At 39.4% G+C, this 23,511-nt stretch overlaps 1 protein-coding gene across 1 annotated transcript; it reads left to right on the forward strand.

The window, feature by feature from the left end:
• Positions 1-2,840: 2,840 nt before the first annotated feature.
• Positions 2,841-14,904, forward strand: LOC133987368 (E3 ubiquitin-protein ligase TRIM21-like). Its single transcript, XM_062426708.1, has 4 exons — positions 2,841-2,864; positions 10,692-10,763; positions 12,779-13,180; positions 13,691-14,904. The coding sequence occupies exons 3-4, from the start codon at positions 12,781-12,783 to the stop codon at positions 14,902-14,904; spliced, it is 1,614 nt and encodes a 537-aa protein (XP_062282692.1). The 5' UTR covers positions 2,841-2,864; positions 10,692-10,763; positions 12,779-12,780.
• The last annotated feature ends 8,607 nt before the right edge of the window (positions 14,905-23,511 follow it).

A 23,511-nucleotide genomic window follows, 5' to 3' on the forward strand; every position in this document is an offset into this window, starting at 1 on the left:
CAGGTTTAATTTAAAGAGACCCAACATTCCCACATGAGCAGCACTTAGCAACAATGGCAAGAAAAAACTCCCTTTTAACAGGAAGAAACCTCAGAACCAGAACCAGGCTCAAAGTGGGAGAACATCTGCCTCGACTGGTTGGAGTAGAGAGGAGACAGGAAGAAGAGGAGAGAGAAATAAAAAAAATTCTACTTCAATCTCAATCAATCAATACTTTTATTTAATCAATTAGTTTGTTATAATTAATATTATATGTTTCTTATCCCTCTTACTGATTTTATTTGTCTTTTTTGTTTTATCTTTTATTTTTTTAATCTATTTTATTGAGTTTTTAGTCTAGTTTATAAGTTGTTGTTTTTTTCATTAGATGTATTGATGCAGCCATAAAATTCAATATTGTGATCTTGAATATTTCATTGTGTCTTTTAGCTTCAAAGCTTCAAGGTTTTAAATGAACAGAAAAATAATATTCAGTAACAGCCTGATTTCATATTACTCTTTTTAATTTGCTAAAATCCTTTGACTGCTGTTTGCTTATTCAAAAATATGATTATATTGTATTGAATTAGAATTGATCAACTTGTTTTTAAATCTGCATTGATTATATTCTTTCACTGTTTCTACTGTTTTACTTTTTATATCTTTGATTTTTTTTATTACCTTCATAGTTTCATGTAAAGAACTTTGGATGGCTGATCTGTGTTTGAATAATTACCAAATAAAATTGTTTAAAAAGCCTCATAACAAGTTCATGGTTATTTTAAACATGTGACTTAGTCCATCATTGAGTCCTCAACTTTCTTCCTAAAAGACAGAAAATGTGGATGTATGTCAGAGACTAAAACAGATGCTTTAAAGTGATGAAAAGACATTTTGTGGTGAATGAAACTACTCTGCTATACAGCATCACTGCAGTTAAATCCTGTGCAGAAGAAGAAACTGTGTGGAAGTGTTTTATTTTGCTATCAGTCTTCCTCTCAAAGTCACTGAGCTTTGTACAAGTTGTCTGTGTTTCCCTCCTGTGTCCAGCAGATGGCAGCATAACAGCACATGTAGTAGGTTGAAAATGCTACAGATTTAATTTTTTATGTAAACAATGTGTGTGTGTGTGTGCGTGTGTTCGTGCGTGCGTGTGTGTGTGTGTGTGTGTAAGAGCATAACCTGTAAGAATATTGTACAAAGGGTTTGTTTATATATTATCCTAGTGTAATGTGACGCACACAAAATGTATGGTCACAATTTATGTCATTTTGGGTTGTTTATTTATGTCATTTATGTGAGAAGAGTATTTTATATGAGTCATAATGCTCAAATATTGTCCCTTGTTAAACCTATAAGGCTTCCTTACAATATACCCTGCAGATGTCAGTGTGGCCACCAGGGGGCAGTGTGGCGTGTTACTTCCTTGTTGGACCCTCTTCTGAGCGGACTTTCGTTTCCTCGTTCATTCTGCTGAGCGAGGCTGAACTGACCGGAAGTAACGCCAACTGTCATCTTTTCTCCTGTTTATTCAGGTTTGAGAAGTATTAACAACTTAGATAAGAACATGTACATGTTACTGAATGCTTAATGTACAGGTTAAACTGGTTTTGGAAGAGTGGAATATGTATTTATGTGCTTTTCTGAACAAGTAGAGAAATGTTGTTTTTTTTCAAGATGCCGCCAGCCGTTAAATTTCTCTGTTACCAACGTAAGTTTTGGTGTAGTTTTGGCGCCAGTACATTTCATACCGTTATGTGAATATTATCTGTTTGACTGTTTAAGGTATAATGTTAATATCTTCATGTATATGACATAATATAAGCGGTGTTGAGAGAAGTTAGCTTTGCCAGCCAGCAGCTCGTGCATTTTAGCTAACTGGTACATTAGCAGTATTTAGCTATTTTTTGATTTTCACACTGACAGGTTAGAGAGAAACTGTATTTGACTGTTTTCTTTTGTTGGATGTGAACTAAAATGTAAATGTAAGCTCAGTGAAAGGACTGAATGATAATTAGTTAAAGCAGCAGTAAACTGATTGAACTGAGGGTTACTGTACTCTTAAATAGTGAATGAAAAATGTGTTTTATCTGGAAAAGAGGTTATAAATACTCATTTATTTGTATTATTACATTATTTTTATGTTTTCGATATTGTGGGTATTTGTGTGGAATAACAGTGAAGACTGGGAAACATACAAAAAGAGTTATGATGAGATTCATTTTTGCATATTTGTAAATAAATAATTCTGCTGAGCGAGGCTGAACTGGACAGAAGTAACACCAACTGTCTCATCTTTTCTGCTGTTTATTCAGGTATATTATCTGTATTCAGGCTCTCAGCTGAGACCTGTAACAGTAAGATGAGTGTAAGCAGGATTGTATATGTTATAAATTGAGTGAAGCCCATTTCTGTTTATATGAAATATGTTGAATTATTTTGAATTCGTGTGCAGCTATATTTCTTTTGGCAGAATGTTTTTATTATTTACTATTAGTTTGGTTACACTGTCTTTTATTTTATTGGGTTAAATATGTTGGTATTGAGTTTACGTCCACTAATCAGAGAATTAAGATGTAATGTGAATTGTATACAATTGTGTGTCAGAAATAAACAAGTTCAGGCATGAACAAGACGCTAACTTTGGTCCTCTCTCTATTAATCCACAGAGCTATTTAATGTATATATTGGCTACACAGTGCTCCCTAGCCTGTGTAACCCTTGCTGCTGGTCCAGATTTCCCCTAGGTCTGGTGCCGCTAACACACACATCAGAGAGAGGACAGGTTGATAAAGGCAGGGACAGACTGCACACACCTCTCAACTTCCTCATCTGATTTGTTAATAACTACAGGAGAAAATAAAATACAAGAATTACATGAACAGGTTACAACATCACAGAAAAAACTGAGTTGAACTTTAGACTGACTGATTCTTTCAGAGCTGAAATAAACCAACACTGCAGAAAAAGAAGATAACAGTAGTTCAATCAGGAGGGAATTCATTTCTTAAGTGCCATTTTTTGATTGAACATGCATATAATAAAGAAATGTTGGGATTAGACCCCATCATGATGTCATCATATTTATAATGGTATATCCTCTGTTAGAGTCTATATACTGGTGGTGGTGGTGAATAAAGGCAGAGCTGAGATCTGGATGATGAGAGGAAGACCAGATTCTGGTGATCTCAGAATTGACACAGATCAATAGAAAACAATAAGTCAAAAGAAATGTAGGTATCTCACAATTATACATGTTGATGTGGGTTGGATAGTACCTGTGGTGAGGGAGAAGGAGGACTACTGAGGTGAAGTATTCCCACTATGCTGATGTAGCAGAGTGTATATAGTATATTCCTTTCTGGTTCATTAATATCTGTTGCTTGCTGTCTTGAATTGTAAAAAAGGCCAAGAGATTGTGAATGGAGCTGTATGATAGACTGCTATGACATCATAGCCCCAGAAAATTCTGGCAGTTTTTTTCCATAGAGAAGTTATGCAAGTCTCATGGACAGAGTGCAAGCTGCTTGACTCACCTGTGTGGACTTTATTTGTGTAGATGTGCGTCCATGAGAATGTAAGTGCGGAAAATTTCTTCTTCTTATAATTTGGCTGATGAAATGTGCTTTGTTATACTGTTTCATATCAGCATTAGGCACTTTGCTAATCCATGCGGTCTGAGGAGATTTAAATGCAGACAATATTACCAAATTCGACCAGAATTTCCTTTGTATAATCATAGAAATGATAATTAGTCTGTATAGTTGTATATTGTGTGGCGTTTTCATTGCTAGTTTGACTAAATTAAGACGTTTATTGTTTAAAGTCTGTGTAAAGTAAGAATAAATATGTGTTCTGAGTTTAACATGCAACAGTAAAGTGTGTTGTTAACCACCCTGCCAAATTTGAATGATTAAAAAAATCGCTGTTCATTTGTGAAATTTAGGCCTCCCTGATTTTATGTGACGATAAAGCAGGGTATGCATTAGGGCGTGGCTACGTCGTGTTTGACAGGTTGATTGGTTCATAGGTTCAGGAGGGCGCCTCATGCTCCTCCTGATGCCCATATAAGTAGAATCCCTGTTTTTATTTTTCCTGGCATGCACCTGAAATTTTCAAAATGGCGCTGCTCAGATCCGATACTATTGGCTTCCGAGCAGCAGTTCACAAACCAATGGGTGACGTCACGGATGTTACGTCCATTTCTTATATACAGTCTATGGCCAGTAGTGAGCCAGCCCATTTTCACTAGATAACAACAACATTGCTTCTTCAATCATCAACCATGGCTGAGATCACTTCCTCTTTTCTCTCATATATGTGTCCCTGAGGCTCTTCCACTTCCTGCGACACACATCAACTAAGAAAAACACACGTAAATTAACTGTTGAATCTAATAAACCATTAACTTTATGCCGGGAAAGCCAGCTATGCTAACTGGGGCTATATGTCAGTGACGTCGGGAGAAGAGGCAGCTCTGCCCCTGGTGGTACACTGCGTCTATGTTAGTGGACCTGTCCAGCTTGTAATCCAGGTTTACACCTAGATTCCTATAGCTTTGTACCGCGTCAATGACCTGTCCCTGGATGATGACAGGCTGAAGGGGGGGCTTAGTTTTACCACCATCTCCTTTGTTTTGGCGGTGTTCAGCAGGAGGCAGTTGGCAGTGAAGGCTTCTGCGAGGTCTCTGTACTCCTGTTCCTGTCTATCTCTGACACACGCCACAATGGCCGTGTCATCAGAGTATTTCTGGAGGTGACATGACTCTGTGTTATATCTGAAGTCAGCGGTGTACAGAGTGAACAGGAACGGAGCAAGGATCGTTCCCTTTACACTGCAAGCCAAAATCAGATTAGCCAATCTAGATTGAAACCAGATGGCTCTTATGAAGTCTGAACTGTCATAAATCACATGAAATCCGATTTTTTCAAACCAGATGAAATCCACCTTTGGGAGGTAGTTTCAAATCGCATTTGGATAGATGTGTCTGAGTCTGAACAGCTCCAAACACTCAAATCGGTTTTGACTGTCCGTGACGCCTCTCTACGTCTCTACGCTACGTCACTCTATGAGACCCGCACTTATTCCAGTTGTTGTTGCTAGCTGATATCAATGGAGGCAATGGAGGACGTCGAAAACATCAGTCCTTGGACAGAGGACCAAACCAAATTCTTAATCTTTGGGGAGATTGCTCCGTTCAAGCGAAGCTCGAGGGTTTGTTGTTGCTGTCACTGTCGCAATTATATGACATCACACAATACACGCTAGATGGCGCCTCTGCTCCGACGACGTTGCCACAGCAACCTGTCAGATTGGTCATTAATGTGGCCCAGTCTGAACAGAGCGGATTTGAGAAGGAATCAGATTTGAATCAGATTTGCCTGTAGTCTGAACGCAGCCTTAGGAGCCCCATTGCTGCTCATCACCATCCCGAAAAGACACCTTCGAAAGTCCTCAAACTGAGTTACTTAATCAGCTGTGAGACTGGGTTGCACAATGTTATCAAGTGGTTGCTCAAGTGGTTGGTCAGAGTATGTCAGATTAGATTGTATCAGATTCAGCATAATTAGACTTGACTAAAATTAGAAGCAGAACTGACCGTCAGCTCATTGAAAGTGCTTTGAATGTGCAAATAATGAAAAAATGTGGAAAAGTCATCACTTCACACTGAAATGACAGTTGATAAGAGGAAGTAAAAACCTTATAAACAAGCTGCAAAAGAAAAAAGTCCTCAAATAGACTCAGAAACACGAGGAGCTTCATTCTCAACAACAGACTCAAACACTGGTGAGTACAGCTGATTATATTTACTATGTTTCAACAACCAGCATTAACACAAAACGTACATCTATCTCCTCAGTACTGAGATGAACTGCAACATAGTTAAAAACAGCTTAAAGTCAGAGTCATTTGTTCCTCTGAGTGACTCCAAAGTTTAATTAGGTGCTATTCTTCAGATTGTTTGTGATTGTGATGTGAATGAACCGTCTTATTGAGATCACGTATACTTGGCCAGAAACAAAGAGTATGTGAAGCAGAGCTCTGAACCTTCTGTTAAATGTGTGTGTAGCTTAAATTTAATTCAGTTCAGTTGAGTTTTATCTATATGACATCAAATCATAACAGAAGTTATCTCAGGGCAATTTCACATAAACCAGGGGTCAAAAATCACAAAATGATCCAAACACCATTTCCCGCACACAAACTGGTATTTATAGACACAGAATGTGCAACTCTTGTGTTCTTTAGACCAGAGGCGGAAATCCAGACTAAAGATGAAAAAATGACCATGACAATAATCAAGTAGGGATTATTCACCACTGATTGGGTCCATGTGGGGTTTCTGTTGGTTGCCCACAGTCCAAAGTCCAAGAGGGCATGATGGCTATGAGTCCAACACAGCAAACCCACAGGGGACCCACATGGGCATGTTTGCTGGGTGGTTTATAGTCCATGTGAATTGAATTTGAATTGAATGTGTCACGAGTTGTGTAGAGACACAACTTACTGGAATACTTTTAAGCAATCATGCCCTTTTTCTCTCACATGAGGAAATGTGTTGATTTAGTTCCTGTTTGAGATGTTAATCTCTCTTCATGTGTCTCAGCTCTTCTGACCGGCTCATAAAGACTCCACTGATTCAGTTCTCTCAGTCTGCAGAACAAGACTTCAGTCAGGAAAAAGATAGCTGTTGTCTCTCTGTGAGTGTTAAATACATCTTCCTGAACCTCAGACTGTGTGTTATCTTCCATTTATGATTCACATTCATCACACATCTGACACAATTCTTCAAACTGATATCAAACAGTCAAACACAGATTGTGACTGAGACTTTGTTGGTGCTGTCTGACACAGTGGGACATGTAATGAACTTACACAACTGATGTTGTTGCACAATTTCTTTTAGTCTTGTTGACTGAAAGTTATCAGCTCTTCTAGCCCCACACTCCAATACCAGTTTACAAATTTGAACCAAGGCTTTACTGCTCAATCAGTCAAAAACATTATTATTGTCCTTCAATTCTCATTGTAATTAAACCTTACAGCACATATAGCCTGCAATATATGTGATACATTTATGATTATGTTTCTGGTAGGTATATTTTGGACTAAAAAGCAAGACTAAGCAACAGGTAACATTTAATGAGTTTTTAACTCGAGGTAAAGGCTGGTTAGCAGACAGCAGAATCAAAAAGGGAAGCAGGCAGGATCAAAGACTTAAACAGTTGAAAGTCTGGCTGTGGACTGGTGTTTCATGTTGAACATATTTTGTAATTTTAACAGGGAAAGATGGTGAGAAAGGAAAACCTCTTGAAAACTCTGGAGGATTTAACAGATGAGGAATTTGTGGAATTCAAGTGGTGTCTGAAGGATGGAAGACTGGAAGGCTACCAAACCATCAAAGCATCCCAGCTGCAGAATGCAGAGAGACGAGTTACCGTGGATCTGATGGTGAAGACCTACCAACTTCCTGCAGCTGTGGAGGCGACCAAGAAGCTTTTAAAGAAGATCAACAGGAATGATCTGCTGCAGAGATTATCAGACCGCAGCTCAGGACCAGAAGCTCAGTCACAGGAAGAGTGGAAAAGTCTTCACTTCCACTCTGATGCAGTCATTCTCAATCAACTTTATTCACAAGAACACAGTAACATTATTTTCATAGATAAATTCCATATTATTACATTTGATTTATTATTAATTACCAATATCTCTCTCAGTGAATTTCAGTGATGATCTGGGGGCTTCAAAGAACAGAGGAACTTCCTCCCGTCTTCCTCGTCCTCCTCTCCCTCCTCGTCCTCCTCATCTTCTACCTGAAGTTTATGAAGGTAAAGCTGCTTAAAGCTGCACATGCTCAGTAGTGTCTGCCTTACACATAACTACTCTCTGAAAACATGATCACTGTTATTAGTCTTTGGAGCCGTTTCTAAACAAACTAATGTGACCAAACTCCAGTGTTTTAAAAAAAGTCTGGATCATGCTCACTTTGCACCCAGCACTGATTGTCAATGCAAAGCCTGAAATGTGCTGCATCATATCAAGCTTAATTATGACTGATAGCTGCCACGCACCTATGGAAATTGTCATAACATTTTACACAAATTAATATTTATTGATGCATTTGTTAAGCCTGTCATTCTATTACACATCTAAACAGCTATGAACATAAATACACAGACTAGACTGTCTTTCTTTAAACCAGGAGAGTTTTCTTGACTTCCTCTGTGCAAAAACCTCCATGATCTAGATCAAACGTTCAGGTCCTATTCATTTAGCATCTGATAGTTATTACTGTGTCTCGTTTAAAAACAAGACAGTTTGACTGACCATTTACTCTTTTAAAACTCATAAGAGACAAAAAAAACAAAACAAAAAAGTTGTTGTACGCTTAAACTTACAGACCAACTTATTATTCTCTTCTTTCTACCACCTGCTGTCTTTTTTTGGGAAAACAGAGGAAATCAGCTGCAGGGCTCTCTCTTTCAGTTAGGTACAATGTCTATTAATTACATTGACTTACATTCTCAGAGCAACAAGCTGCCAAACCAAGAGTCTGTGCTGGAACCAAACTGAATGCCTGTCTGTGGATTCTGGGGATTCTGTTGTTTCTGGTGATTCTGGTGTTTCTGGTCTTCATCTGCTGTGAGGCTCAATTCAATTCATTAATATATACATAAAACTAAAGGAGATGGCAGTGAGTAGAATATGGTCATTTGAAGTGACTTTAGGTCATCTCAAGTTTCATCTCAAGTTTTGGAAATAATTCTTCTCTAATATTTCTGTTGTGTTGGCATCCAAAGACGGGACTGTGATCAGCGTCCACCATCCATCATCATATGAGGGAACAACTGAGAGGACAACTGTGGCTCAGCTGGAGGAGACGCTCAGCACACAGATGAAGAACCAGTTTGAGGCTGAGCTGAAGAGGGTCCAGCAGTATGCAGTGGATGTGACTCTTGATCCTGATACAGCACATCGCGGACTCATCCTGTCTGCTGATGGGAAACAAGTATATCATGGTGATGTGAGGAAGAATCTCCCAGACAACCCAAAGAGATTTTCTAGAAATGCCTGTGTGTTAGGAAAGCAGAGTTTCTCTTCGGGCAGATTTTACTTTGAGGTTCAGGTTAAAGAGAAGAATGGCTGGGATTTAGGAGTGGCCAGAGAGTCGATCAACAGGAAGGGGCAAATCACACTGAGACCTCAGAATGGTTTCTGGACTATAGTTTTGAGAAATGGAAATGAGTACGGTGCTTGTAATAACTATTTAGTCGATCTCTCTCTGAAGTCTCCTCCTCAGAAGGTGGGGGTGTTTGTGAATTATGAGGAGGGTCTGGTCTCCTTTTATGACGTAGATGCTGCAGCTCTTATCTACTCCTTTACTGGCTGCTCCTTCACTGAGAAACTCTACCCATACTTCAGTCCTAGTGCTAATGATGGTGGTAGAAACTCTGCCCCTCTGATCATCCGTCCTGTCAATTAAACTGCTTGATCTATTTTCTGTAATCAGCAATTTATTGAGCAGCACCAACAATTAATTTACTTCATGTGTTAATGATTGTTTTACATCCACTGTGTAAATATAGTATCAATGCTACTATAATACTGCCACAATAGTCTATATTAGCAGTCAGTGGATTAGAGACCATACAATGATGATACATTTTAAAATGAACAGTTGGATTTTACCTTTAACTGTCGTTTTACTGCTTCAGTGTCCTCCCATTATTCATTTAATAACCTCTTCATAGTTGATGGATCCATCATGAGAAACATGTGAAAAGAAACTTTGTTCAAACCAACAGAGCTTTAAGATCTAGTGAAAATCCCAAAGTTTGTAAACATACAAAGTCTGTATCAAGAATGAATTTTAGGAAATGTATCTACAGTGATGTTCAATATATCTATATCTATATTTTTTCATTAGTGAGCTTGAATATTTTATCGTGTGTCTTTTAGCTTCAAGGTTTGAAAATGAACAGAAAAATAATATTCAGTTACAGCCTGATTTCATATTACTCTTTTTTAATTTGCTGAATATTTTACATTTATTGAATATTTGTAAAAATCCTTTGACTGCTGTTGCTAATTCAAAAGTATGATAAGTGTATTAAATTAGAATCAACTTGTCTTTAAATCTGCATTGATTATATTCTTTCACTGTTTCTACTGTTTTACTTTTGATATCTTTGATTTTATTATTACCTTCATAGTTTCATGTAAAGAACTTTGGATGGCTGATCTGTGTTTGAAGAATTACCAAATACAATAGTTTAAAAAGCCTCATAACAAGTTCATGGTTGTTTTAAACATGTGTCTTAGTCCATCATTGAGTCCTCAACTTTCTTCCTAAAAGACAGAAAATGTGGATGTATGTCAGAGACTAAAACAGATGCTGTAAAGTGATGAAAAGACATTTTGTGGTGAATGAAACTACTCTGCTATACAGCATCACTGCAGTTAAATCCTGTGCAGAAGAAGAAACTGTGTGTGGAGGTGTTTTATTTTGCTATCAGTCTTCCTCTCAAAGTCACTGAGCTTTGTACCAGTTGTGTGTTTCCCTCCTGTGTCCAGCAGAGGGCAGCATAACATCACACATCAGAGAGAGGACAGTTTGATAAATGCAGGGACAGACTGCACACACCTCAACTTCCTCATCTCGTTTATTAACAACTACAGGAGAGAAGACAATACAAGAATTACATGAAGAGGTTTCAGGACGCTCTCTGTGGCATTCGGTACACGCCATGTTCCTGCTTACCTGACTACCTTGAACACCACAGGTATGCAAAGCTTCTTTATGTATCTGCTTCCCTCGTTTAACTTATTCTGATGCTTATTTGAACTGATTCTTTACATCCTCCATTCTCTGCTCTCCTCTTGTGGATCATTATAGTATGTTTCTCTTCATCTCGTACTCATCCTGTCATTCTGCAGTGGTAGTGAATAAGTGTTAAACTTCATGTAAACGCTGAAGTGCCCCAAACCTACAGGGGGCGCTGGCGGCGCTCTAGGTAGTTACTTTTGACAGACTTTTTTTTTTTTTTTCAGAACTTTATTGAACATTGAAAAAATACAGAATCTCAAAGAGGATATTAATCACAGATCAAAGTTAAATTAAAACATAAAAATAGAAATAAAAATTGGGGGATTCATGTAAGGAAAAACAAAAACAAATGAATTAAAACAACAAATAGCGAGCAATGTCCAGACTTATTTTCTTGCAGTTTTTAATACATTTTGATTATGCTTTGTTCAATGTAGCTGAATTAACCAAATTAAAACCGTGCCAAATGATCCGTCTGCAATGATCATGAAAGAATCTGGATTTCAGAGAATTACCAGTAAACTTATTACTAAATGTTTTTCAGTGAGAGATTAGAATAGAGTTTATTTCTATTTTAACAAGTACAATACAGTAAAGGCAAATTGGAATTGTTGTACGTTCTCTCACAGTCATGTTTTAAAAAAATAGAGGTGAGTAATAAAAGTACAAGTAAAAAAGGGCAAATAATAGGAAGGTAGCAGCTCCAAGGTGAAGGAGATAAATAAAGAAGCTATACAAATACAAAAACAGTACAAAAAAATACATAATAGTAATATAAAAATAATAGTATATATCCTATATATGACAGTGCACAGTATAGTGGACGTCCTTGTCTGGTCCCTCCGCAGAGTGTGAAGTTCATCCATTTGTAGTGATTTTTACCATAAATAGATTTTAATCCATTAAATGAATAACTTTCCAAAGTCAAACTTTTTTGCAGCTTCTCCTGTTTGATCTGGGTGAATGAGAGGAAATGATTCACTCAATTCAAAATGTTAATATTTAACTAATGGTTTTAATGTCTGTTGATCAATGATATGAGGCAATAGCTTGTGCAGAGTTGGGTCTTTATTTGACTGAGTACTGAGATAAGTGCTGTTTTCATAAGTTTTGATATACTTTTGATCTCATCTGCTTTTTAGTGCATAAAGGTGAACTTCATAAATGAAGCAAACAAGAACAATGCTCTTAAAGACAGTGTAAAGTGAATTCAGACATTTTCTTCTAAACACATTAAATAGGTCATAAATGTATTTCTAAAAAAGGTGTAAAAAGTATTTCAAACATTTAGATTTGAATTGTGGAGCTAGGCTTAGCATAAACCCGCCCCTGCTGCTGTAGAGGTATAAATACATTCAGCGCACACTACTACTACTACAGTTAGCCAGTTAGCTGAGTTAGCCGCCGAGCTAGCAGCTGAGTTAGCAGCAGAAAGCTCTCAGACATAGCGTCCATGTTTCTGGTAGAGGTGGTGACTTTGATTGACAGGTTGGACACTTGGTAGGGGGCGGGGCTTCAGCGGACTCGGTGGGAACGCCCACAGCGTTTGGAGAAGAGAAATAGGCAGACATTTACACAACTTTGAAGCCTAATTTCATATATTTGGCAATTTTTTTAATCATTCAAATTTGGCAGGGTGGTTAACAACACACTTTTCTGTGGTATGTCAAACTCAGAACACATATTTATTTTTACTTTACACAGACTTTAAAATACATGTGCAGATATTTTACTACACTGTACTGATGACTTGCAGTAGAATTACTGCTGAAACAGCAAATCAGACTCATCATGAAACTGTGCCAAAAAATGCTGCATTTTCCATCTAAAGCCATAAATGTGCTGTATCAAACTTAATTATGATTGACAACTGCCAAGAACCTCGTAAAACTATTCACAATGAACACAACCTAATATTTATTGATCCATTTATTTCATTTTTTTTTTTTTACATTTGCTCTCTGTGTGTAGATATGTCTGCTGCCAGCTGTCTGCTATCTGAAGATCCATTTCTGTGCTCCATCTGTCTGGATGTGTTCACTGATCCAGTCACCACACCATGTGGACATAACTTCTGCAAAAACTGCATCAATGAACACTGGAACAGTAATGTCCAGTACCTGTGTCCAATGTGTAAAGAAATGTTCAACACAAGACCTGACATGAAGGTCAACACTTTCATCTCTGAGATGGTTTCTCAGTTCAGACAGGAAGCTCAACAGAACGCCAGCAGCAGCAGCTCAGAGCAACAAGCTGCCAAACCAGGAGAAGTTCCCAGTGACGTCTGTACTGGAACCAAACTGAAGGCCCTGAAGTCCTGTCTGGTTCTTCTGGTGTTTCTGGTGATTCCGGTGTGTCTGGCCTTCATCTACGGTGAGGCTCAATTCAATATTCATGACATTTGACATATAAATAAATAACATAGAACACTTCAAGGGATGGTGGCAGTAAGTAGATTATGGTAATAAGAATTTCCTTTTTATAAATGTCTCTTTATATGCCAATGTCCTACCTGTTGGGAAAGGAAGTGACATTGTTCTTTTCTGTTAGACATCAGAATTAGGTGCAATTTTTTTCTTATATTTTGGAAAGAATTCCTCTCTAATATTTCTGTCGTTATGGCATCCTTATAGAAAGTGTAAATCTATCTGTAAAGCTACCTCAAAACAATGACAACAGAGCATGTGTCTGTCAGACTGTGGTCTCTCAGTCTGTACATTGTCACCTTCTGTCTCAGGTTATTATCAGTTACTATGGTCAGATATTCTGCCTCAGTATACTATCTGTGTAAGGCCAAACCTGTTTCTAATTTGTGTTGTTAGCATGTATTATCATTCCAATAAGTGATGTATTTTTTGTTTTCTTTGGTTACATTTTGATTAGTTCGAACTCAGCTGATGGACCCTGTGGAGAACCTGGAAGACAGGATGTGTACGAAGCACAATAAACCTCTGGAGCTGTTCTGTAAGACCGACCAGACATTTGTCTGCGTGTTCTGCTCTATTTTAGACCACAAGACACATGATGTTGTTCCCCTGAAAGAAGAATATGAAAGACAGAAGGCAGAGCTGGGGAAGACAGAGGCTGAAATTCAGAAGATGATCCAGAAGAGACGACTGAAGATTGAAGAGATCAAACACTCAGTTGACCTCAGTAAGGAAGCTGCAGACAGAGAGAAAGCAGAAGGTGTTCAGATCTTCACCGCTCTGAAGGAGTCTGTTGAGAGAAGCCTGAATGAGCTCATTGAGACGATTGAAGAGAAGCAAAGAACAACAGAGAAACAGGCTGAAGACTTCATCAAAGAGATGGAACAGGAAATCTCTGAGCTGAAGAAGAGAAGCTCTGAGGTGGAGAAGCTCTCACACTCTGCAGACCACCTCCACTTCCTCCAAAACTTCCTGTCCCTGAAAGCTGCTCCACCCACCAAAGACTGGACAGAGGTCAGCGTCCGTCCATCATATGAGGGGACTGTGGTGAAAGCTGTGGCTCAGCTGGAGGAGAAGCTCAGTAAACAGATGAAGAAGCTGTTTGAGGCTGAGCTGAAGAGGGTCCAGCAGTATGCAGTGGATGTGACTCTTGATCCTGATACAGCACATCCTGTACTCATCCTGTCTGATGATGGGAAACAAGTATATGATAGTGATGTGTGGAAGAATCTCCCAAACAACCCAGAAAGATTTTCTTCATATATTTTTGTTTTAGGAAAGCAGAGTTTCTCTTCAGGTAGATTTTACTTTGAGGTTCAGGTTAAAGAGAAGACTGGCTGGACTTTAGGAGTGGCCAGAGAGTCGTTCAACAGGAAGGGAGAAATCACACTGAGTCCTGAAGATGGTTTCTGGACAACAGGGTTGACAGGAAATTACGTTTTTTCTCCAGTCCGTCTCTCTCTGAAGTCTCGTCCTCAGAAGGTGGGGGTGTTTGTGGATTATGAGGAGGGTCTGATCTCCTTTTATGACGTAGATGCTGCAGCTCTTATCTACTCCTTTACTGGCTGCTCCTTCACTGAGAAACTCTACCCAATCTTCAGTCCCCATTTAAATGATGGTGGTAAAAACTCCGCCCCTCTGATCATCTCTCCTGTCAATCAAACTGCCTGATTGATTTAATTAATAAAAATAAACACAAAGTATATTTAAGACAAAACTGCCACTGCACTCACTACATGGCGATATAAATGATAGATTGATTGATTGATTGATTGATTGATTGATTGAATAGTGTAGAAAATCCCTACCTCCTTCCACCACATCTCACTCTAGCTCCGCCCCCAGAGACTATTTAGGCAGCCAGCTCACCTGTGTAAGCCTTTTTCCCTCTCTGGAGAACAAAGGAGCTGGCTGACCTACCTGCACAATAGTTTAAGCTGCGTATTTGATGTAAGTCCCTTTGTTTCCATATGATTATTCTGTTTAGTAATTATGATAAATGTAATGGAAGATTATTCCTACCTCTTTAGTTTGAGTAATGGTTTTTCTCTTAGATATCTTTGGTTGATTGTTGGTTATTATTATGCATACGTCTGACCTATGATTTCCTGCCTTGTTCTTATTGCCAGATACAAACCAGCTTGAATAATAAAATGGACTGGAACTGGATCCTCCTTGTTGTGTGATTGTTGTTCTAACAAACAACCCATTGCATCTACTATCCTGTAAAACCAACACTCCATCCTCACTAGTCCAATATTTTACAAATAGAGAATAGACATAAAAACAAACCAATCAATGATAAACTGATACATATTAAAAGAAATCAAGACTGAACTGTATGCAAATGTATCTATAGTGATGATCAATAATGTTCTACTTCAACATATTGATTGGGGTTTATGATGTTTTACAATCAAATATAATGTAACTGCTGTCAGTAAGTATCAATGAGAGGTGGTTGACTCTTTCAGACACAAAACTGACCAGGGAATAATCCTGGTTGGAGCTCGGTCTGAAAGAGGTGTTACAATGAAAGCACATTAGAAGGAGATCTTTTAATAGTCAGTATTAACAGGAGGAATGATTACAGAGAGGAAAACATCTTTACCTGTGCATATGGACACCTGACTGCTGGTTTAATACACACTTGTTTATACGAGTGATGCCATTGAGACCAATGACATAACCATCGTTAAATCGACCATCAGGGCCGATTAACGGTGTGTGATATGATCACATGATATGGGAACAGAGGCTTGCTGGGCTTCACAGTCTTGAGTCACTGTGTGCACTCGATGGCAGTCTTCCATATGGCTCAGGGACAAATAAGGATTGACTAGATGAGCAATTCAAAAATATCTTTAAAATAGTTTTAAAAGCAGCATCAGGTTTATTAAAATGTACATTTAGTATTTTTGTTGGTTTTATATCATTTGAAATGACATTTGCACCATTTTTTACCAAAAGTAAGACTGAATGCTCCTGAAAATGTCAAATGGTGTAACCACAAAAGAATAATAAATATTACATATTTTATCCACCTACAGTGTAATTAAGTGGACTTATACTACTACTACTACTAATAATAATAATAATAATACTAATAAGCAATATTTATTACAATTGTATTCCATTACCTTTATTTAATATAAAGTTAAAATGTAAGATCATGCCAAACTAGTTGATATGGTGTTTTATTGACAATTTACTGTTTTTAAGCAAGTTGAATTATTTGGTACAAAGTTCTTATGGTTACACCACTTAGACATTTTTGCCATAATCCTCTAATATATTCTCTCAAAATGGATTAAAAGCAGAAATTTGATGCTGAGTCTACAAAAAGAATGTGTGCAAGTTATTCATACGTTTATTTTCACATTTTAACCCATTTAAATTTAAACTAAACCACATGGACATAAAAAAACCTTATTGAGTAACTGAGGTTTGTACAAGTTGTCTGTTTCCCTCCTGTGTCCAGCAGAGGGCAGCATAACAGCACACAGAGAGAGGACAGGTTGATAAAGGCAGGGACGGACTGCACACACCTGTCAACTTCCTCATCTGATTTATTAACAACTACAGGAGAGAAGAAAGTTAACTCAGAGGAGCTGCAGTCAACACAACTGTCTGTTTCTGTCTGAAGAAAAATTAAACTGAGTTCTTCACTTCTTTCTCAACAACTGACTCAAACACTGGTGAGTACAACTGATTATATTTACTGTGTTTCAACAACCAGCATTAACACAAAACTTACAGTTCAACACACAAGTACACTTCATTTCTGACATTTGTCAAGTGAGGTTGAATGAAATTAAACATTGTTCTCTTTATGATTACAATACACAACAAATAATGAATACTCCTGTAATGAAAGTCTCACAACTGTAAAATAAATGTTAGTGAGAGGAGATTTTTTTTTATGGTCATCTGAGTTTGGACACATTTCTTTAAAGACTGAAACGTGTATCATTCATTAAGAACAATATCTCCAATAATATTCCAACAACACTAATGAAAAGAATTGAAGAATAAATGTATAAATGAGTTCTTGTTGTGAGACACTGCTGCACCTGTCGGATCATTATCTTCATGCAAGATTTAAGATTTCTATACAATTATATTTTACGTTAAACTAAATGAGCAAAGTTAAACATTTACACACAATGAGCTGAACTTTGGACTGATTGCATGATTGTTGCAGAGTTGTAAAGGATTATAAAGGGACTGTTGTGTCCTTATGACCCAGAGACATGTTCTTTTATTTCTATATTCATTTCTGTTAGAGACATTTGACTTAATTATGATTTAATGTATTATATTATTATAATATTATTGTTTGAATAACCTTTGTGTCGTCTTCCCGGGTCAAATTGACCCCATCTGTTTGGACTGTTCCTTCTTTCCTCCCATCTGTCCTTCCTTCCTCCTTCTCTCTTTCTTTCCTTCTTCTCTCTTTCCTCCCTTCCTTCCTCCATCCCCCTTCTTCCTTCCTTCTGTCCTTCCTTCTTTTCTCCCTCCTTCTTTCCTTCCTTCCTTCCTTCCTTTCCTTCCTCCCTCCCTCCTTCTCTCTTTCTTTCCTCCCCTACCTTCCTCCCTTCCATCCTTCCTTCCTCCCTCCTTTCCTTCCTTCCTCCCTTCTTCTTTTCCTTTCTCCCTCCCTCCCTCCTACCTTCCATCCTCCCTCCTTTCCTTCCTTCCTTCCTTCCTTCCCTCCTTTCCTTCCTTCCTCTCTCCCTCCCTCCCTCCCTCCCTCCTTTCCTTCCTTCCTTCCTTCCCTCCTTTCCTTCCTTTCCTTCCTTCCTCTCTCCTTCCCTCCCTCCTTTCCTTCCTTTCCTTCCTTCCCTCCTTTCCTTCCTTTCCTTCCTTCCTATCTCCCTTCCTTCCTTCCTTCCTTCCTCCCTTTCTACTTCCTCCCTTCCTTCCTTGACTCGAGGACAACAGGAGGGTTAATTACTTTTATGGATGTAAGAGTGCTCACCTAATTATATTGGTATTATTTATGGATATGTATGGTTGAAGGTCTCCCCCTGCTGTCCTTTAATATGTATTGCATCTGTGGTAGGGAGTTGGCAGTGACCAATCCTATAAATGAATGAGTAATTGGAGACAGGTGGGTTGAACTCATGATGAGAAGGAGAGATCAGTAATGTCTTTTAACCACACACGTAAGGAGAAAGTTTAAGTTCAAGTTTAGTACTTTGTGATATGTTTTGCTGTATGAATAGTGCTATATAAATAAAGTCCATGATTGTTTGAAACAAAGAGTGGTTAGTCAGAAACCACTTACAGAGGCAAGGGTCTATATTTCTTGAAAATATGCTAAGAAGGCACTACAATGTCCATTTCGTTTTATTCTGTTTCTTTCATTTGTAACATCAAAGACTTTGTATTGAAAAAGTCTTGTGTTAGTGTTCATGAGCATGTTAAAGATATTTTTGCATTTTTGAGTCCAGAAGTCATTACTGGTCCTCATGTTTTTCCCATGTATGCATTGGAAGAGGTTTGGTGGAGTCAGTGGAAGATAAATATTTGTATAATTTTGACAGACATTTGTTTGAGTTAGCAGTTTTATTGATGCTGTCCAGTAGGGATGGTGGTTGAAGCTTATTATTGGATATTGGTTTTTGCCTTGATTTAAGCTTTAATTGGGCTTTTGTAAATATCGCCCTCCTCTATACCATATTTTTTGCATTTCCTTCTGGAAGGTGTTTTGCATTGACTGGGAGTCATAATGAATGTTCAACTTCAAATGTATTCTCATTAACATCAGGAATCAACCAGGAGTGCACATTCTGTATCTAATGACAGGATAACTTTTTGTATTGGTTTGATTTTGATGGGAAACGTTCAGATTGAAGAGGCAGCATCAATTTTTTGACGAATGTCTACCTTTAGTGAAACCTGATCTGGGTGAATGAGCAATGAAATTACTGATTTGATAAAAAATGTTAAAACTTTGTTAATGATTTTAATATCTGTGCTGATTAATGATATGTGGCATTCGTTTATGCAGATAGTTGGGTCTTTATTAGGCTATAATGAGATTAAGTGCTGTATTCATATGTTGTGATAGACTTAGATGTTTTTATCTCATCTGCCATTCTAGTGCATAAAGGTGAAATGTCCATTTTCACATACTGTAACTTCTGATATAACTGTTAGGCTAACATAAATTATACATAACATGAACATAAATGAATCAAACAAGAGCAATGCATTTAAAATACAAAATGTAAATCACCCAATCCCCCTAACTAATTACCTGCAGCTTAATTACACACTTGCAGTTTTGCAAAACTAGACTTGCAGATATTTTACTATGATGTACTGACGACAGGAATGGCAGGAAAATTACTGCTGATACAGAAAATCAGACTCAACATGAAACAGTGTCAACAAATGCTGCATTTTCCATCTAAAGCCATTCATGTCCTGTGCTGTATCAAAGTCAATTATGATTAATAGCTGCCAAAAACCTCCTAAAATAGTTTTAATGTTATACACAACCTGATATTTAGTGTTCTCTATCATGTCAAGACTATCTCTCCATTCTACATATGTATGGGGACCGACAACACTGGGGCAGCTGTTGTGGATTACTCTTTAAGACACATCACCTGTGGTGGCCACACACTGATTGGCAACATGTGGCTATATAAGCACTACACCTGTGTGGCCACTCCGATTCCTTGATTGCCACTGCAAGCAGTTGTATGTGTAATTCTTTTGAGAGCCTAAAGAGAGTAGCATGTGTTTGACATATTATGTGCAATATTATCCACTTACTTTGTGTTTGGGAGAGCTGGTCTACATGCCCCTCTCTGTGTAGCTGCAATCTTTTTATCACACAGGCTGGTGAAAGAGTGGTGCCTTGTGACGGTGGTTGTACCGGTCCGCTTGCATAGAGATTGTCTCCCGTGAAATCCAGCACTGCCATTAAAGTTCCTCATAGAATCCGACCTTGTTGGAGGGCGACGGGTGCATTTTGGCCAAAGGTAATACATACGGGAAGCTGTACGAAAGTGCAACAAGCATGCCTCCACAGGCTAAAACTTTGCTTTCGTGTTAGCGTGTGATTGTAAGGCGAGTGATTAGTGCCACTAGTGCATGCATTATTTTCAGTGAGTACTGTATAGAGGAGCAAATGGCTAGCCCAGCAGGCCATACCGGTTTGTACATTGCTGCCATGCATGGATGGTTCAGCCAGGATGCATGCATTGTTTTGTCCTGCCAGTTGTAGTGAGGCTAGGGCTCGGGTGTTTTCTATGAAACATCTAGCCACTCTCACTGAGCGGCTGTATAATATGAAGTGGCCAAGAGTGTTGGTTTGGAATGACCCAGTTGCACAATCACCTCATACCCCTGGAGTGTCTGTCAGGGCAAGAGTGGCAATGCCCACTACTGCAGCTATGGTTGTGGCCCCATCTACTATCCAGCACCCTGCCCCCACCTGGTTAGGGCAGGAGGAACTGCATCTGGTATCCCCCATGTCAGATGCGTCTGATGCAGGGGGCATCCTGGGCATTAACTCAAAGGATGAAGCCCTCCTCCCAGGCCTCCTGGTTTGACGATGTGGACGTGACTCAGTCGCAGATTTTTCCATACTGCTGCTTCCTGATGTTGAAGACCTGGTATTGAAGCATTTTGCTAAGTCATCTGAAGCCCATCGTTGAACAGGTCTGTGTAGAAGGCTGGTAGGTGTGAACGGTTGGGAGAGGATTAGCTGTGTACCTCCTGATCTCCAATGGATCAGGGTTTGGGGGCTTTGGTGTCCCCCACTAAGACGATCTTGGGCTAAACAGCTAAAGAATTGTCGGGCATGGTCCTCGCTCGGAGCAGCAGTGCTGCAGCAATGTAACTTGGCTCCTGCAGCACTTAAGAGTACCTAAGCCTGCATCTCAACAGGAAGAAAAGCAGTATCCAGCCCTCAAAGTCCACAGAGTTCTTGGCCATGTGTTTGGATGCCAGAGCAGGGACTCTTTCCTTGACTCCTGTGAGACAGGCTGCCCCCAGGGCTTGCTTGTCACAGTTCTGGTTTTGGGCCAGGGTGACCTGGAGACTGTGTCTCTGCCTCTTGGGGTTGATGGCAGCCACAGTGCATGTTGTACCCCTGGCTCTTCTGAACATGCACCCAGTGCAGTGCTTCCTCCTGGACCTTGGACTTTGGCATGGACTCTGGTTAGAACAGCACATAAATATTTTGGAGTTGCAGGCTATCCATCGGGCACTTCTACATTTCCTGCCAGGGCTGCAGAACCACCATGTGCTCCGTGTATCAACAGGCAGTCTCAACAGGCATGGGGGCCTAGGTTCCCCTCACCTGTTCAGATTGGCTCAGACACTATGGGAGTGGGCTCATACCCAGCTCAAGTCCCTGAGGACTATGGTCAGAAAATTTTTGCTGTGGATCAGCTCTCCAGGGGGGACCCCTAGCCAGAGAGTGGCGGCTGCATCCAGAGGTTGTGAGTGAAACATGGCATTACTTTGGCACAGCTGTGGCCAATCGCTTCACCTCCAAGGAGACCACAGGGAGTGGATCCTTTCTCTTGCATGCCCCTAATATCCTTCAGTTCCTCTGAGATGTTGGAGGCAAGCAAGTCTCCCTCGACTTTGAGGAGGACCATATATATATATATATATACAGTATCTCACAAAAGTGAGTGCACCCCTCACATTTTTGCAAATATTTTATTATATCTTTTCATGGGACAAGACTATAGAAATGAAACTTTGATATAACTTAAAGTAGTGAGTGTACAACTTGTATAGCAGTATATATTTACTGTCCTTTGAAAATAACTCAACACACAGCCATTAATGTCTAAACAGCTGGCAACACAAGTGAATACACCTCACAGTGAAATTGTGCCCAAACTATCAATATTTTGTGTGACCACCATTATTATCTAGCACTGCTTTAACACTCTTGGTGGAATTCACCAGAGCTGCACAGGTTGCTACTGGAATCCTCTTCCACTCCTCCATGATGACATCACGGAGCTGGTGGATGTTGGACACGTTGCGCTCCTCCACCTTCCGCTTGAGGATGCCCCACAGGTGCTCAATTGGGTTTAGGTCTGGAGAGAAACTTGGCCAGTCCATCACCTTTACCTTCAGCTTCCTCAGCAAGGCAGTTGTCATCTTGGAGGTGTGAAACTGCCCTGCGGCCCAGTTTCCAAAGGGAGGGGATCATGCTCTGCTTCAGAATGTCACAGTACATGTTTGAATTCATGCTTCCCTCAATGAACTGCAGCTCCCCAGTGCCAGCAGCACTCATGCAGCCCCAGACCATGATGCTACCATCACCATGCTTGACTGTAGGCAAGACAGAGTTGTCTTTGTATTACTCACCAGGGTGCCGCCACACACGCTGACACCATCTGAGCCAAACAAGTGTATCTTGGTCTCATCAGACCATAGGACATGGTACCAGTAATCCATGTCCTTGGACTGCTTGTCTTCAGCAAACTGTTTGCGGGCTTTCTTGTGCATCAGCTTCAGAAGAGGCTTCCTTCTGGGACGACGGCCATGTAGACCAATTTGATGCAGTGTGCGTCGTATGGTCTGAGCACTGACAGGCTGACCCCCCACCTCTTCAACCTCTGCAGCAATGCAGGCAGCACTCATTCGTCTATTTTTTGAAGCCAACCTCTGGATATGACGCTGAACACGTGGACTCAACTTCTTTGGTCGACCCTGGCGAGGCCTGTTCCGAGTGGAAGATGTCCTGGAAAACCTCTGTATGATCTTGGCCACCGTGCTGTAGCTCTGTTTCAGGGTGTTAGCAATCTTCTTATAGCCTAGGCCATCTTTATGAAGAGCAACAATTACATTTTTCAGATCCTCAGAGAGTTCTTTGCCATGAGGCGCCATGTTTAATATCCAGTGACCAGTATGAGAGTATGAGAGAGAAAACACCAAATTTAACAGCCCTGCTCCCCATTCACACCCGAAACCTTGTAGCACTAACAAGTCACATGACAACAGGGACGGACAATGACATAATTGGGCGCAATTTGGACATTGACTGTCAGGTGTACTCACTTGTGTTGCCAGCTGTTTAGACATTAATGGCTGTGTGTTGATTTATTTTCAGAGGACAGTAAATCTATACTGCTATACAAGTTGTACACTCACTACTTTAAGTTATATCAAAGTTTCATTTCTATAGTGTTGTCCCATGAAAAGATATAATAAATTATTTGCAAAAATGTGAGAGGTGTACTCACTTTTGTGAGATACTGCATATATATACATGGAATATGTAGAATGGAC

The sequence above is a fragment of the Scomber scombrus genome, chromosome 2 (genome assembly GCF_963691925.1).
Source record: "Scomber scombrus chromosome 2, fScoSco1.1, whole genome shotgun sequence".
In the NCBI taxonomy this organism is placed as follows: Eukaryota; Metazoa; Chordata; class Actinopteri; order Scombriformes; family Scombridae; genus Scomber; species Scomber scombrus.